The 18,844-nt window shown below is 35.7% G+C and overlaps 1 protein-coding gene across 1 annotated transcript; it reads right to left on the bottom strand.

Moving 5' to 3' along the window:
* Positions 1 to 234: 234 nt before the first annotated feature.
* LOC110459570 lies at positions 235 to 14,440 on the bottom strand. Its single transcript, XM_021511897.1, has 14 exons — positions 14,230 to 14,440; positions 12,906 to 12,972; positions 12,203 to 12,424; positions 11,141 to 11,394; positions 10,124 to 10,306; positions 9,592 to 9,700; positions 8,625 to 8,705; positions 7,942 to 8,054; positions 6,738 to 6,785; positions 5,311 to 6,360; positions 4,249 to 4,374; positions 3,390 to 3,461; positions 2,144 to 2,857; positions 235 to 1,408 (listed from the first exon to the last, which is right to left on the bottom strand). The coding sequence occupies exons 1-14, from the start codon at positions 14,437 to 14,439 to the stop codon at positions 1,220 to 1,222; spliced, it is 3,438 nt and encodes a 1,145-aa protein (XP_021367572.1). The 5' UTR covers position 14,440; the 3' UTR covers positions 235 to 1,219.
* Between the last annotated feature and the right edge of the window lie 4,404 nt (positions 14,441 to 18,844).

Here is an 18,844-nt window from a genome sequence, read left to right on the forward strand (position 1 = left end):
GGTATATCAGAGTATAAGCTTTAGACAGTCTGACAGTGTAGGTGACATTGGAGTGTAGGGTATATCAGAATATAAGCTTTATATTATTTTAGACAGTGTCAAAGTGTAGGTTACATTGGGGTGTAGGGTATATCAGAGTATAAGCTTTATATTATTTTAGACAGTGTCAAAGTGTAAGTGACATTGGGGTGTAGGGTATATCAGAATCTAAGCTTTATATTATTTTAGGCAGTGTCAAAGTGTAGGTGACATTGGGGTGTAGGGTATAGCAGAATCTAAGCTTTATATTATTTTAGACAGTGTTAAAGTGTAGGTGACATTGGGGTGTAGGGTATATCAGAATATAAGCTTTATATTATTTTAGACAGTGTCAAAGTGTAGGTGGCATTGGGGTGTAGGGTATATCAGAATCTAAGCTTTATATTATTTTAGACAGTGTCAAAGTGTAGGTGACATTGGGGTGAAGGGTATATCAGAATATTAGCTTTAGACAGTGTTAAAGTGTAGGTGGGATCTAGTATAAATCAAAATTGAAACGTTTCAAAGAACATTTAATAAGGAAAATGAGGAAAAAATATAACTTGATAATACATTGAAACTCATGATGCTGTTGGAATTATATTCTTTTATCTCAACATCATTTTGATAACTTAAGGTCATGCAAAATATACCCAAAAATTAAAATAGATTTTAAACAACATGAAAAATGTCTTAATAGAATACCATCATAACCTATAAGTTCAATATGGCACTTCCGATAAACTGCTACAGCAAGTTAAATGCTGATGCCCACTGGCCTGGATGTAGACACAAAGTCTCTATAATACCAAATCCCCCCTGATCTCAGAAGTGTGACTAACGATTTGTGTGACCTCTACACCATCAAACACCATCCTGAACATGTGAGGTTAAAAACTCAGAAGGTCTTACCCTCTAACAAATGTTAAACCGCTAGCATGTTTTCCCGATACTCTAGATAATGAGACATTTGTAAATGATATGACAAGCTCAGATCCAGGTATGATTAAAGTTACTATGTGTGTGGCATCATACACAGATAACAACAGAATAGTATTAACGACCTATTAAAGGTCAAGCTGCCTCTTCCACCACACAAACAATGTGGTGAAGAAATGAGACTGGTACAGACTTTTTCCAGCATCTTTTATCTCAATACCAGCGGGTTGTACCTTCAGGTCACTCCCTGCCATGTATCACCTTAGTACCTGGAGGCGAAGCTCCGGCTGGTTCCTGCCACATCCAGCCGCTGCCTCTTGTTGGAGGGGTAGGAGTCGGCGTAGTGTCCTCCTATCCCCTGGGAGTGCTGACCTACATACTCCGACTCCGGGCTGGGCTCTGGGGGAGGGAGAAGGTGACTGTAGCTCCTCTTCTGACCAATGGGTGTCTTCTACAATATCAAAGATTTCAACACAGCTTTATTAATTTACAGATCTTCAAACAAAATCAAGAAAATATATCCAGTACTCTTTAATAGCGATACATTAAGTTTCTGTGGAGGAGCTTTTACCACATGATTTAAAAAAAAATTGGTTTCAATCATTACCTCATTTAACCCTTTCACCCCTATGTAACTTTAATACACTCTTCCATACATTGATCTGGATAAGTCCATTATGGTCTACAGTGGTGAAAGGGTAAAGCTCAATGAATAATACAAATGTATGGGGAAAATGATGAAAACTTCCTTTGAATTCAATTGAAATCTTCTAGTGGAGAAGAATGAATAAAAATCATGAAAATTAGTTTGATATTTGATTTTCTAGACACTCTGGCCGTTTTGTTCACAATCTAGATTTTCATTCACTCCAGATATTTGGTTCACTTACAGAAACAAACAAATCAAACTAAGCGGGACTAACACCTGTACCCTGGTGAACATTCAATGAGCTTCCTTCATTTTCACAGTTCCTCTTAAGAAATATGGATAATAAGAATTGCTTTTGGAAAATCAAACAACAGACAAACAACAGATATATGGACAATGACCATGGATAAAAGGCAATTTGAACAGTCCACCATCTGGTGATGAATGGCTTAAAAAAAATATCACTTGTATCTTATAAAAGTTTTGATTTGGTCAAATAACATTTTTAAGAAAATGTAAGAGACTCGGGATACATACCAAGAGGCCTGCTGACCCTATTGGCCTGCTGCCTAGGAGGCCCTGGTTGGCGGCTTGGTTTCCGATGTGTGGTAACCCTGTTCTTCCCTGGCCTGAGGAGCCTCCTGCTAGTCTTGTCCGTGGTTTCTCTCCTAACAGACTTGTTTGTTTTCCTTCGGTATTTGAGAAGGAAAATACACCTGGGGGTGTCGACAGGAGGGAATGAGGTGAACTGGACCGACCTCTTGGTGTGGACAGCAGGCTCTGGGAACTACCTCCTGGTGTGGCCAGAAGACCCTGAGAACCAGGCGTTGATAATAAAGGATGACTTGCCGTGTTGTTACCGGATGAGGCTCCCTGCCAGCTCTGTGGCTGTTGACTTCGACCTTGTGGTGTGCCAAGTAGAGACGATTTTTCTGACTGACGACCACCATATTGCGACGACTGATAGTCATTGTTTTTGTAGCCATCTTTGCCGTTACCACTGTAAGATCCGTAGCTACCACCATCCTCACCGGACCCACTGTATTGTCTGTAGGTATCACTGTCCACACCGTTATCGCTACAGTAACCGTAGTCATTACCCTTCCCACTGCTATAACTGTCATAGTTCCCCCCACTGCTGTAGTCACTGTAGCCGTTGTTACCACCCGCGGCGCCCTGGTAGCTGGTGTTGGTCGTCGCAGCGTAGGCTATAGCCTTGGCAGCCATGCTCTCATACTCCGAACCGACATTCTGAAAAACACAATCACACTGCTATCAAATTGGTATGTTTTATGAAAAAAAATATTATAACTAACATTGATAAACCTTAAGTATTCTAAAACATACTAGATTTTGAAAATTTGAATGTCTCTTCCAAATTTATAGTGTATAGTTCATAATATTTGCGGCGGATTTAATTTCGCTATATTACGATTACCATCCCAAAGATTGCACAAAAATTAAATATTCAGGAAATATAAACACCATGAACTATAATCTCAGATAATATATTTTTTACAGACACAAAAAAACAACTCTTGTTTACCTGTGTTCTGTTGAATATTGAAGATAAAACAACAATGCAATATTGCATTTTACTTGATTTTCACAAAAAAACACGTTACTAGTTCTGAAATATTATCCCCAAACTACTATACATATACAGTAGAAGTGGAATCAACCACTAGTGAGGATGCTTTTTTACATTTAGCAAATTAAAACTTCTTGTAAGATAATAACTTTTGTTAGGTTAACAAATAGACAGTATGGTTATCTGACTTACGGGAGTGCTCTCCTGCTGCTGGTAGTAGTCATAACTGGTACTGCCAGGTCGGGATAGTAAACTGGTGTTACCCTGAAATTGACCATAAACGTACAGTGTATATTGCAACTCTCCACTTAAAAAATAACCCAACAATTGAAGAGAGTTTGAAAAATTGGTTTGAATATAACAAAATTAACCCATTCACCCCTAAAGTCACATTTAAACCTTACCAAATCAAAAAATAATAATAATAATAATTTGAGGTTCCGATATACCGCTTTATCACAACCTAGTTCGTAGGTCCTCTGAAAGCGGTTCACAAATTATTATCCGTGGTTATAGGGCCTTTCCAACCAGCCAATATCTTTCTAAACTCCCTGGGGAGCATACAGCCGGTGCTGCCATTTCGGCGCTCACAGCTAGCATTCAACATTTCTAGCACAGCCCAACTACATACTCATTTACAGCTGAGTAGACTGGAACAAGCGGAGTCAAGTATCTTGCTCAAAGATACAACATAGTGCCGTACCGTGACTCGAACTCGCAACCCTTCCGTCACGAGCCCGGCATCCTACCACTCGACTACTGTGCCTCCTAATCAAAGTCTGGGCAAGTCCTGTTTAGATATTTAGGGGTGAATGAGTTAATTGAAATTTTTAATATGATATTAGCTCTCACATAACAGCACATTTTATCAACAGACAAGAAATGGCAATTTTTTTTTACAATTTCTTATTCAGGATGTCATTGATTTATTTTTATACCACTATCTGTTACACCTAAAATCACTAGTGATTGTGTTATTACAACACTTAATAAAGTAAACGATTGCTGCTTATAATCGATCGATCAGCTATCAATATGCTTCTACCCTGACCTGTGAGTTAAAGCTGGAGTCGCCGCGTCCTGAGTTGAAGCTACTGTCAGTGTAGTTGTTGGAGGATGAAGAACCATGTCGACTGTAGCCACCGTATCCAGAGTCGTCTCTGCTGGAGTTATCCCCCTGTCAACACACATCACCATTAAAATACATGTATATCATGTCATATACCTTGACTCGTATCACTGTGGGTCATATATTACGTTTTGTGAGTTGTTCTCAAGTAGTGAAATAAAAAATATGATCTGATTACAATAATAGGATGACAAAGTTATAAACATAACACAAAATAGAAGACTGACTAATAGTTAACTAATTACAGGTAGGATATATATAGACAGACCAAGTTAACAGACTAAAAGTGACCTCCTTGGAATCATAGCTCTATCTGATCCTAAAAAGTCGTGTCGTCACTCTCTGTTGGTAGTTCAACTTAAGTATACTCATAACACTTAACGTGTAATGATAATAAAATTTTGTTGTATTTTTTTCCAAACATTTTGTTAGAACATTGATGTTTAACTTTGATGATTAACATTGATGTTTAACATTGATGTTTAACTTTGATTTTTAACATTGATGTTTAACTTTGATGTTTAACTTTTTAACATTATTTTCAGAAGAAATGTTTTTCATTTTGTCATTTGAAAAATTGTTCGAACAGGTAAACCTGTAATGTCAAGAAATCAGACATAACACGAAGAAGAGCAATGTATCAAATACATCTACGTGTCAGGGAGTTGCATCAGAACCTATAATTTCCCCCTGATAGGATTAGCAGCAAAATGGCTCAGAATTAATGCAGGTTTTACTAGCATCACACAATTTTATTAGACAAAGCCAATTATCGGAGAAAATACGGTAATATTACTTCATTGCAACACATGATTCAGTTATATCTGTCTACTAATTTACCAGTATATGAATAAATAGCAACCATGCATGTACTTTAAAGGTATCTTACCGAAACCGTGTTTCTACTTGATCCTTATGTTATACAGATTTAACATTTGACAATATGTGTTGCTATGTTGTCAATTGACTCAGGTCCATACATACCTGGTGTTGTCCAGATGTCGAGTAGCTGTCCTTGTTGACTCCGTAGTCTGACCCTGGCTCCGGCAACAGTCCATCTCTTAGTCCGGGCAGCCGTTTGGGTACTAGAGATGGTGGTTCGCCCAACAGGGACTTACCACCTGTCCCAGTCTGATTATTAGGCCTGGGCATACCAACGCCAGACTGATTAGGTCTGTTGTGACCATAGCCATCCCCAGATTGGACACGCCTACCTAGATCGTAGCCATCACCGGATTGGTCACGCCTACCTTGATTGTAGCCATCACCGGATTGGTCACGCCTACCTTGATTGTAGCCATCACTGGTTTGGTCACGCCTACTCTGGCCATAGCTATCACCAAGCTGGCCACGCCCACTATGGCCATATTCATCACCAAATTGGCCACGCCCACTATGACTATATTCATCACCAAATCGGCTACGTCCACTTTGACCATAGTTGTCAGCAGATTGTCCATTCCCACTTTGATTGTACCTGGGTTGTCCCTGTCCACCACGCCCAGACAAACCCTGACCAGTATGACTAGAGATATTGCCATCCAACAGACTAGGCATTTCTGTTGGCTGCATTGGCTTCTTCTGACCAGCCAGCATCTGTATATTATTCATAAAATTCTGAGACATTTTTATTCTGTCTAGCCGTGGAGCTTCCCCTAGTAGTCCCCCGGTAGACCTTGACTTGGCCATGTCTCCATCAAAGTGACTTTTAACGTTCGGTGGTAACAGGGGGCGTGGCATCGGATTGGTCTCGGCTTTCATCAGTGGTTTGATGCCCGAGTCTATTTGCTGCCTGAACTGCACTGACGATGTCAGCTGCCCGAGATTTGTTAGCCAGCCCAGGTTGAGATTTTGTATGTTGACAGCTAGTGATTGTAGCAGTGGTGAAGTTGAACTCTCCTCTGCCTTGGGTGATAAAGTGCTGCCCCCTGCTGGAGAAGTTGTGGATGAGGGGGATAGCTGAGACATGAGGTTCTGTAAAATGATATTGGCCTGAGCCGAGACTGGGTCCCCCAGTATTGATGGCTTGTCACCCTGTTGATAAATGAAATAATGGATAATGAAATCTTTAAATGTCTTAACTATAAATCATCTCTTTATATAAAATCCTGTTCGACAAAATGTGTGGTTTTATTTGACAAATGAAAAACTATGGAACCTTTCAAGGTCACAGTCTATCATATCCACAAACAGGTTTGGAGTATTTAACCTTCTATAAGGTTCGTTATTAAAGTAAAAATTAATTCTCTTCAATTACTGGAAAATCAAAAATTATAGTGTAAGTTTTTGTTGTACTTAAAGATATTTACATTACACCCATTAAAACACCAGAAAATAGAATGTCTAAAATGTCTATCCTGAGCTTCGAGGCTATCGCATCCTTTAGCAGACATGTTTGTCCTTCAACTTACAGTTTGATGGTTACCAAGCAGCGGAAGCAAGTTCAACGGGCCAGCCACCTGGAAAGTATCAAGTTGTAAAGTTCTCAATCAATGCATATTCAGATTTTTTTTTTATCACATAATGTACTGTTATCCAGTGAATATACTCATGTCATATTTTTTGGCGTATTAACCCATGTAATATGACCTATCAGCCCTGTGATTGGTTGTAAGTTTCAATTGTGACACCACGCCTAGGACAAATACAAGACATCTCAGACTTTGGCACTGGAGTCAAACTGGCGGCTTTATACATTTCAAAGTTGCAAGAAAATTATCTTTTTACACAAATAAATGCCACAAATCTTGATTATGTGATAATGAAGATCTTACACTCCTTTCTATTTCATATGAAATTTATGAAACTCGCCACAAATTTTTCATTTTAGCTCGGCAGAGGCTCACTAAATTGAATCTATTTCTGAGAATGACTTTGTATGAAAACAGTACATTGATTGGTTCACTATAGTTACAATGCAGAGGCCGTGACATTTACCGAAACTTTGACTTCACAAAAAAAAATATACAAAGTCCCAATCTATCGCAAAGTTACAGAATGTAGTAGTTTTTGTGGCAACGTGACCAACTTGATTGGAATCCGATCAAGACTTTCATAATGCATGACATCATTTTTAGAGAGTGACCAAAGCAGAAACACTGATACATTTTTTATATAGTATATACATAATGTACCCCATCTTCGACACTCCAGGGGTTATGGTTATAATCACTTAGATTCTCCGCCCCCCCCCCCCCAACCGCCCCCCTGGAATATGTCATAAGCAAAATCGAAGGCTTAGTGTGTGCCACCTTGTAGATGAGATGAGAAGACTAGTTCGATCTTTTGATGTTTATCAAAAGAATCTCTCGACCACATGACGGTAAAATTGACTGGCTTTGAAGTCAGGTGTTGCTCCTTTGTAACCTTTAAAGGACAGGTATCAGGCTAGCGATTGGTCAGTTTTTACCCGAGTCCAATCAAACAGCTATCTTTGTGCCTTCAGCCTTCAATATTGCTAAAACATATTCCAGCTGGGGTGCATAGAGCGAAAGTGAGCGTAACCCCTGGAGTATCGAGGATGAATGTACCTATAAGTACAAAGAACCAATACGTTGAATCATTTCCATCGTTTGTTAATGGGTGTTATAGGATATACCTCCCACACATGCTTACCTGGTGCTGGGACCGGACCTGCGTCTGTAGAGCCAACAGTATTATCAGGCCCATTTGCATGTTAGGGTTCATCAATGGACTCATACCTACAGATGGTGCCGGGCCAAGTAAACCTACAAACATATCACATCGGTACATGTCACGCACCACACAACTATAAGGATTGCTTGTAATTTCATATATTTGTTTGTTTGTGTTTAACGGCCCATCGACGGCTGTGGTTATTTAGGGTCATGGTGATTTTTGTTTGTTTTTAAACAAACATGTGAAAAGCGAAGATAAAATCATATTTTACACTAAGATATGACAAGACTTAAACAATTTGATTGGTGAACATACGAACAAATACTATCAAAAATTCCTGTACAAGAAAAAAATGGATTTTCTCTTGAATTTTACTTAAAAACAATAAGTAAAATAAACAATAATTAAATTTGATTGGTGTTTATATGAAAAAATATTGTCCAAAATTCCTGTACAAGAAGAAAAGGATTTTCTCTTCAATTTTATTTAATTGTAAACCCTGGATGAAAACAAAAACCTACCATCCGTATTCAATGAAAATAAAATAGTAAGAAAAAACAAACCCAGAAGTTTATAAATAAGTATTGCTTACTTATTTATAGCTGCTTCAATTAACCATATATTTTTTATCTACATTTGTGTGGACTTTTAAAACATACCTGGTTTTGCCGATTTCAAGTTCATCTGTGTGACGTAGGTCTGCTGGAGCTGGTGTAAAGCTGTCTTGAAATGTGTTATTACTGAAAAACAATAATGGTCAATCTAGTAAAAATGGACAGTAACAACATAGATATATACAAACAAGAGGCACAGGCTCACCTGGTACAGCTGTATTTGATAGCTCACCCTGGTATTTGATTTTCAATTAAAAAGCTGCAGAGTATGCACCAAATGCCATTTTATCAAATGAGTACAAAAAAATACAAATGGCAAGAAGGACTAGATGTAAATCTGTTTAGATTGGTAAGATACTGGTAAGAACATGAGTGTATTCTTCATGTCCAGCAGTTTTGTCAATGGTTATTGAGTGGGGTTATCCAGGTGTCAGAGCTAAAAGCATTAGTGTGTCAGATCAGTAATGTAATGGTCCCGAGTTCCCCCCCACACAGGTAGAGTTTTAATTTTAATTTTAATTTAATTTTAATCATTTTTTGTTGTTGTAAATAGTAGTTTAACTAGTAATTCTAAATTCTAAACAAATAGTACTCTTTGCTTTAAGACTGTAATTAATATATTTCTATTGCTGTGATATCGCTATGGCGGGTACGTATATAGCGGACGTCGTTATAGCGAACTATTATATGACGTCATAGTTTATGCATCACAACATATACTTCAAATAAACAGTCTGAAGAATCTCCTAGAAGAGATGAAAGTAAACTAAAGACTTTGTGTTGAGAATTTAATACATATATATATATATATTTTCATAACAATCAATCTCATAGCTAAAATATGTGCATATATACCGTATAATCATAAAATAAAATTCAAATTTAAAACTAGTTTTAAAACATTCTATAATTTTCCTTTGATGACTCCAGCTTCTGAGCCCGCTTTTTATTTGTAAGTATGTTAGATACACATAATTCTGTGGTCAACCTGAAGACAAGATCTATGACTTACACTGGGGATGTTGGTCACACAGGTCCAGAACTAAGGGATGGTTCAACACAGACGTGTTGGGAAATATTGGGTCCGGCAACAAGCTGGGCTTGGAGGACGACATGTCATCCTGTCATAGTGAAGGAATTACATGATGTTAACAAATCCCAAACAAGATTACGACAAGATTAAATGTTATTACAGTAAAAAAGTGACAGTACATTATTTATATGACAAACCAAAAGATCAATAATCTTGTGGACAAAGACATTTTCAGAAATCTAAGATTTAGATATTTTCAAAAAGATTTTTTTTCCAGAAATTAGGTACTGCTTTAATATAAAACCTCAATACATATAGTAAACCACAGCAGTAGAATAAGAGGTTTGTATGTTGTATTACAAGAATTACATGAATTAGAAAGTTGCTGTCGGCTATATCTGTAACCGAGTATTATCACTCAGATAATACTGTTAATTTGATAATACAGTTTGATCACTTACATATTACTGATACATAGTATTTTGTAAGCTATAAAAGCAAGTGAACTCACAAACTTGACGAGTAGCCTGGAACAGATCTCCACGGCAGACTTGCCCGGGATACAGTAGGTGACCCTTAGGGTTGTCTGATGGAGTTTGTAGCCGCTCAGCAGTGTCTGTGTATTCTCGGCAGCCTTTGGGTCAGCATACTCTATTATACCAAAGCCGAGGGGCTCCCCTTCCTTCAGCACCACCTGACACAGAGAGAGTATGTTGCCATTATATATTATGCAATTAGAGAAAAAAATCTTCAATTATGAAAGCATATTCTTTAAAATTATACCAAGCACAAAAAAAAAAAGAAGCTTTGTTGATTAAAATATGTTATTGGGTTGCTAAATTCTAGCTACAGAAATCAACATGCATACTGTAGCAACATTCGTATTTCAGCACTTTCTGTACAGACATGTACACTGTAAGTAATTATTCTAAAATGAGACCCTGTAGGCATACATATTGCTCTGACATATCACTTGGCATCTTATCACAATGCTTGCAAGAGGAAGAAAATCTCACGAGTCAGAGACTCTTAGCCTTGGAATCCGAAATCTAGTTTCGTAAAAAATAAGTCACCCGGCATTTACAGCACATGTTGTACCTAAACACGACATAATATCACACACATTTTTCTGCACATCCAAACATTTACAAACCAAGTACATCAACACATCGCATCCAGGGAAAAACTCTATAAACGATCTTAAATAAAATTGAGATATATACCAAGTATGTTACTGCCTCGTAATTATATATATATAACCTGACACATTTGCAAACTTCCATTTCATACAGGAGTTTAAATATCAACCCATTCACCCCTAAAATCACATTTAAACCTTACCAAATCAAAGACTGGGCAAGTCCAGTTTAGATATGTAGGGTAGAATGAGTAAAATGTTAATTTTCATGCAATCTGACACATCTGTAAACTTCTATTTCATACAAGGGTGACCTGTGATATCTTGAAGCATACAGATAACATTTCTATTGTAAAGTTTGTTCCACTGAATTGATCTTGTGTAAGTTACCTGGCAGTATATGGGACTGGCATGGCGACTGAATATTTCCCTGAAGTTGGAGTTGTCTTTGTAATCCAAGGGGAGATTATCCACCAGGAGACAGCGGGAGTGGAGGTTCTGGTAGGCCGAGCTGGTTTGTTGACTGATGACATCACAGTTGATCTTGTTCCCTCTCACCTCTCTCCAGTCTAGCTCTGCTGCTATCTGTTTGGTTCTGTCGAGATTGGTCTTAAACTCCACCAGTCCGTAGCCTTTACTTTGGCCTGAATGAACACAACAGAGAATATGTCAAATGTAAACCTTTGATGAATCATTTCTTCATAACTTTAAACTTAATTTTGGGCAAATTACACAAGTTTTTACAGTATTCATTTAAATTTTTGTATTTCTTCTTTTAACTCAACTTTTTTTCTCCCTCAGAAAAATTTCATTTTCTGAGGGAGATTGGTTTTATTTTAACATATTTGTTTTTTAAATAATAGATTTTTACAATGAATGTCTCTAATATGAGAGTGAACTTATCCAAAAGATGGAGTAGATTCTGGCCTATTTAATTAATAGATGCTGGGGTACCAATTAGAATCAACCTAAGGTCAGTAATCCTGATACTGATCAACAACAACAGGCACAGACATTGTAATACAGTCAACAGTCGAAATGTTTAGTTAATTGTACAGTGATACAATAACATGGCACAATTTGTGCATTAGAACAAATGTCCACTCACGTTTAACCCGATGTCTCAGGCTTTTGAAAACCCCTATCGATTAGCAGGGCTTGTTTGGACCGAATTTAAGGCTTCTTAACCTATAAATTACATGATAGGAAAAATATAATCCAACCAGACCTAAGGTAATTATTTCACCGTGTCTGAACAGAAGGCTATTGAAAACTCCTATAAATTAACAGGGCTTGTTTGGACCGAATTTAAGGCTTCTTAACCTATAAATTACATGATAGGAAAAATATAATCTAACCAGACCTAAGGTAATTATTTCACTGTGGCTGAACAGAAGACACATATATATATCATCTTTGTACACCTTTGATTTTCACATCTTAAAGACATACCTGTGTCATCAGCTCGGAACATAAAGCACTTAAGAGTATCACCGAGGGGAGAGACCATTGTTTTGAGTTCCTTGTCCGTAAAATCGACAGGGAGGTGTGCTAGACACAAAAGGCGGTCTGGTGCCAGAATACATATGGAAATGGTGTGGTCCAGCATTCTTGCCTGGTTCAATTCTTCATAGATATTCTCTGCATCCTCACCATTTTTTAAAGTCACCACAGCTGTGAAAGTAAAAATATATAATATTCATATAATTTTTATAAAGAATTACACAAAAGACATTTAACAAGCAATATGTTAAAAGAAATACAGAACGGGAATAAATAAAAGTTGAAAGTCAAAATAAAAAGTTGAGTGAATATCTATAGAAACTTTACCTATGGTATAACTTTTAACTATAACTTCACTATTCAACCTGTGTTAACTTGCATTGATACTCCTTGTTTGTAATAAGTTATGATAAGTGTTTTGTTGGCCAAATGTACACTAGATCAGCATATTAACAAATGCATGTCTTGTATGTATAATTGTAATTCAAGCTTCACGCTTCGCTGCAATAGCTAAAATGAAGGATTAAGAAACTGTTTTCAAAACCTTACATTTTTTCTGATTACATAAATAAATATATCCAATATAAGCTTATTTGAAAGTCATTAACTGCAGTACCCAAGTTTCAACTAGAAATTATTGCGAAACACAAACCTTCTTTTTCTTTACTGTTCATGTCAATTTCGTCCAATTCATATTCCCCCAGGAATAGATCAACCTCCTGAAATTAAACAGATCATTAAGTTTTTGATCATTCAGCATAATATAATTTACTGGTCCCCGTAGAAGAACTGCTTGATGTTTAAAGAAACTCATAGTCAAATGTATTGCTAGAACCATTTTTGTCACCTTTGAAGAAAATAATTACGTTATTAGCAGGTAGGGAATAATTCCTTTGACTTTCTGAGACAGAGTTAACAATCGTGAGTTTCCATTGTGTGGTATATAGATATGCTTACATGCTCTTCAGTGTTCTTCAAAACAGAACACAGAAAGTTTGGATTTCAATTCTAAGATTTCAAATTGTTTTTTCTTTATTTCTCTCTCACAAAAACAATATTTGTTGTATGTTATTTTTGCAATCTGTAAAGTATCTGAGTTAGAAGCCTGCCACTAAACTGTAAACACACAAAAACAGTTCAACCAAAAGATGTTTTAAATAAACATTACATATTGAAGTTTTTATTTGTACAACTGATATCCAAATTGTATACATGTAAACAGAAAGTGCAGGTACAGGTGATATGCAATGAACCATAAAATACATGTTCGTGGTACCAAGAAATCTCACAAATAGAAGAAATCACAGAAATTTTCAACCTGATAAATGTATTTAAATAATCACTGATAGTCCTTTTTGCCCTTTTAGAAGTCAATGAGGCTCACGAACTGGTTTGTACACCTTAACCCACGAACATCTGTTGTATATATATATGCATGAGATCACTGATATGATATGACTTGCCAATTAATTTGCAAATGCTAGATGTTTCAGTACCTTCAACCTTGTACATGTAGTTTGAGTACGTAAGGACAGGGTGTTTCGGTTTCTTTTTGTGGTGATGTAAAACGCTGAAGAATGTTCAAATAAAATCAGCAACATGTGCCGAAACGTCTGTACCATTTACTTTTAATAGTCAGCAAGTCTAAATTCCTGTTTTAATTGAGGAATAGGTTCCTGGTTATTTACGATGAAACATAAATGAAATGAAAACTACATCCATTACATCTCGTACATAACGGCCTACCGACAGTAGCATAGTCTGTATATATCATATAATATATACTGTAGGCCTATTTGTTACACGTGTGTATTGTTCTCGTATTCTTTACTTACGCCAAAAAGTCTTTTTAAAAAGAAATAATATCATATCATCTAATATATGTAAACAATCTGCAAAATATGGAACACTAAACTCATATGAGAAACGGTAGAGATCATGTGCAATTTTGTGGTTTTGAAATTCAAAATTGTTACCTCGTTCGTTGTGACGGGGATGTTTTTGATTGCTATTTTTCTACCGAAATTAAATTGTTTTCGACTTTCATTCAGCAAATCTAAGCTTTCACCGCTGCTGGCTGAGCTTTGATCGAGGTTTACGTCCGTCAAAGATGAAGGGCTGGAATGATCATTCAAATTTGTTTCTGTTCCTTCAGAATCCCTGCAGCCATCCATGGTGGTCGCCATATTGTGTGACGTCATAAAAATCGAGTCGAAAAGAAGGAAAACTTGTTCCGGAAATTTGACTGGCATACATACGCAATTTTAAAACGAGTGTTAATTAATGCAATAGTTAAATAGTTTTTTTCATGTTTTTCTAAAATCAATTTTTGATATAATGTACACGCATGTAAGTTGTTTTTAATAATTCCCTTAGACACACATTGCATTATCTCCCTTCTCAATATCAGAGACGTACATTTTGTCAAATATTGCAGTACCGCATTTGGTAATAAAACTGCAAACCAAAGGAGACGTATAACACCAATATGTATATATAAAATATATATACCCCTTATATAGGTTATTAGTTTTATCAGAGACGTATGATACACATCTCTGGTTTTATGCTTGTGTGTGCTAGGTATATATATCCCTGCTAGAGTAGACTATTAGGTCTAACCAGAGACGTATATGCAATGTATCTCTACATCTTGTCCTAAAGGAGCATTGTATCAATATGTGTGTGATTTTGGTCACCAGTACTATTTATCAAAACCTGTTAATATAAATTATTTAAAACAAATATGTAAAATTCGATTGTCTGCACATAAGTTAAATATTGAGTGTGGCAGATATAATAGAACTGAAAGACAAAACAGATTGTGTACAGTATGTGACCTGAATGATGTCGAGGATGAGTTCCATTTTATTTTAAAATGTCCTTGCTATATTGATATAAGGTTGAAACTAATTAAGAAATATTATGTAAGACATACAAGCATGTATAAATTAATTCAACTGCTTACTTGTGAGAATGTTACTGACATTAGAAATCTGGGCAAATTTTTAATACAAGCGAACAAAAGGAGATCTGAGCTGATTGCTGGTTAGTTTTCACTCTCCACGGTGTGTGTGTGTGTAGGCGCGTGTGTATGTGTGTAGGCGCGTGTGTATGTGTGTGTGAATCATATTGTATGTTATCTCTGTATTGTTTTGTATATATGTTCAGTTATAACTGATAAGTCAACCGACTTAAAGTAATAAAGAACTTGAACTTGAACATCAGCGTTCCTTGTCCGCGATGCTCTCAGCTTAATTGCTGCCTTCGGCTGTCTTTAGCCGAGGGGACTATTGGTTTTATATAATAGCTATATTTTCAATTATAGTATACCAATTCTATCTTCTTGTAATATGATGTACATGTAACTGTTCTGTTTCACTGTGTCTTGAAAAAGGAGCGGATCGCTCCGAAAATTTGACAACCTAACCTTGTCCACACTGTTGGAATTACTTCTTTGCCCCATATAATATTTTTAAGTAATTCGTTTCCTACGGACATACCTCCATTAGGATCCAGTGTTATATGGGATTTTACCGTCTATATTACTTCTTTGACCTATACATATAATAATATATACGTCTCTGGTCTAACAAGAGTGAATAAAGTAATTTTATATTATCTGGTGAAAATAAAATGATTGTTCTAGAAAGTTATTTTAATTATCCAGAAAAGCTAAATCACCCTTTGATGCATGTCTTAATTTTCTATATGACAGTGATATCCATGATCGGGGGGAAAAGAAAGACATACCAGCCAGTGTCCTTTGGTTTCAACAAATTTTGTTGTATTTGCAAAAGGATTAGACAACAGGCAGTGCCTTTATTAGTCTCCTCCTGAAACGGTACAACATATATACATTTATAAAGAATGATAAGATATATTTACAAAATTATCGATAATTAATTACGTATTGAAATAGATGGACATTTATATGGAAAAGATGTATATATGTTTGAATTAATTATATGGCTGAATGTTGAAACTACACACACTAATAACAAGGCTAACACTTCTACCAGTGGCGTAGATGACTAGTTCATTTGCGATGTTATGGTACAAGTACTGCGTCACTGGCAACATACATACTTCTAAACCCACACGCACACACACACACCCACACACATTCACAGAGCAGATTGATATAACGGGAAGTATTAAATAAAAATATCCTAATCAAATTCGAGTTAGGTGAATCTATTAGTTAAATCAATAAATTTCTCAACTTTAGATAATATATAATTATTAGTTTCTGGTGATAGCTCATTATCTCCTGATGTAAGTAATTTCAGACTAATAAATCCTACTACATTATATATTTCATAAAAATTCAGTCTGAAATCAGAATAATTAGGACAAAAAAAGAAAAAATGATCAGCATCTTCGCGCGGTGCTCCACAAGAACAACTGCCATCTTGAATAAGGTGATCAGTAAATTTATCAACTTGCTTTATGCCTGATTTGACAAAGTATCATATTAAAATTCCTAGGATTGCACTGTTTAAAGATCAGGGAAATATTGTCGACTTGATTATCAAAATAATTTTGAAGTTTGTATTTGAAGGAAGTAAGGGAATTAGCAGGTGTTATAGAAGAATCTAATAAGTTCCATAAGTTCATTGTATCAGGAAAGAAACTAGTGTTGTAAATATGAGTTCTAGCTTGAGGTTCATTAAAGAATCTAGTATGCCTCAATCCATATGGGTTATTAGCATTATTGATAAAAGGTACAATAATATTATAAAGATAGTCAGGTGTTAAGCGGTTTATTATCTTATACATTAGAATTAATTTATGCTTATGACGTCTTAAACTTTAAGTTTCCATATTTACCTCAAGGTATAGTTTACGATGAGATGTCCCACTTCTTAACCCCGATATAATTTCCATAGCTTCAATTTGAACAGATTCGAGCATACTAGATTCTCCAATGGTACACTGGTCAAGCACAGGTCAGTGTCCTTAATGCAATTGTAATTAACACGACCACGGAATTAGATTGTTATCTAAGTCCGTGACACGACTGACGAGGACATTTGTAAAGAAAAAAAAATACAATTTCATTTAGTGTTGTAAAAATATTTAAATAAAATTCAAACATAACCGAAGTGAAAACAGATTTACGAGTTATTTCCCTTTACAGTGTTCATCTTATAAATCCCTGTTTTAAGCAAATTAGGTGGTATTCATAGTATACCCACATCATTATCAAACCACAAGGATAAAATTGATAATCATAGTGAAAGAATAAGCAAGTGGAATACACAGGGTTTAAATATAAAAAAAAAATAAAAAAAAATAAAAAATATATATAAAAAATGCACACACAAAAGCAATAGCGATCTGACTAAAAAAAAAAAGTTGCTATTACCACTCAAATGGGTGGCATTAATAACAGAGAGTATAGGGGTGATAATCATCATGCTGAATTTTTAATCAAATTGCCTGCAACAAAGTGTAACGTCTGCATTTCCAGAGAAAGTATAGGTTACGAACGATCTTCAACATATTGAACTAATATGTATACACTTTCATTATGTACCATGTGTCATGTCTCTGTGCTCTGGAAAGCAAAGCAACTGTGGCATGAAAAGTACCTATACTTAGGACAAGCTCTGGTATGGAGAATCTAAAGGGTCTACGTGAAAACATCGACATATAAACGAGTATTTTAATCTCGAATTACTTATATTCTTGACGACTTATATTCTTTAATATTTGACATAGATTCCTAATATGTAAAGAAAAAAACAGGGCTATTGACTGACTTTTTAACATTTTTTTTTTATATATAAGTTACTACGAGTTAAATATTTTTCAAGCATTTGTTGAAGTATTTTTTGTGGCAATTTCACTTCAAAATGCATATTTAAACAATACACACAACAACTGCATTATAAAAAAAACTTATTAAAATGTTATCAAAACCGCATGTCAATTTGATAAAATTTTGACAATTTAACACAGCCAAGTATATTATTCTTACTCGTTGGATATTCTTCGCACATTTATAAAAAAAAAAAGAGAGAAAGAAAAGAAAACACACACAAACTAACCATTTACAAAACAAAACAAAATGAAAATATCTCTTATTTTAATACATCGCGTGATGAGCTGCTTGTCTCCGATTTGGATAGACGGGGCTGATAAAAGCTATGCATCTGTCTTAATGCACCGTCGAGTATATGCACGCGTAATAAACAAGTGATACCTGTGAGGTCAGATAGTAAATACACTACAGTTATTCTTCATTTGCCGATAAAACTGTTTTTGCAAATTATTACTCGATTCGTTGCTGTGCACGAGGAAATAAATATAAATCGAATTCCGTGTGCACAGCAACTAATCGAGATAGGGAGAGGACTTAATAATATGAAACTCTAAGCTTGTTTTCCAATCCCTGTGTAATTATACGGTATGTAATTAACATGCTGAATGTTGAATAAATACTGTTTAAACTAGATAGGCATTTTAAGCGTGTCAAAATGCTATGTAAGTTTGTTTCTTATGCATTATACATTCTGTAGCTTATGAGGCCAGTTTTAATTCAAAACAACGAGGAAAACATGGTAATAATGTAAAAGTATCTAT

Source organism: Mizuhopecten yessoensis, unplaced genomic scaffold (genome assembly GCF_002113885.1).
Source record: "Mizuhopecten yessoensis strain PY_sf001 unplaced genomic scaffold, ASM211388v2 scaffold10115, whole genome shotgun sequence".
Lineage (NCBI taxonomy): Eukaryota > Metazoa > Mollusca > Bivalvia > Pectinida > Pectinidae > Mizuhopecten > Mizuhopecten yessoensis.

Coding starts and splice junctions, on each gene's coding strand:
- LOC110459570 (XM_021511897.1), bottom strand. CDS start 14,439: ATGGCGACCACCATGGATGGCTGCAGGGATTCTGAAGGAACAGAAACA. Junction 12,973..14,229: donor TCCCCGTCACAACGAACGAG/GTAACAATTTTG, acceptor GTTTAATTTCAG/GAGGTTGATCTATTCCTGGG. Junction 3,462..4,248: donor ACTCCAGCTTTAACTCACAG/GTCAGGGTAGAA, acceptor GGTCAATTTCAG/GGTAACACCAGTTTACTATC.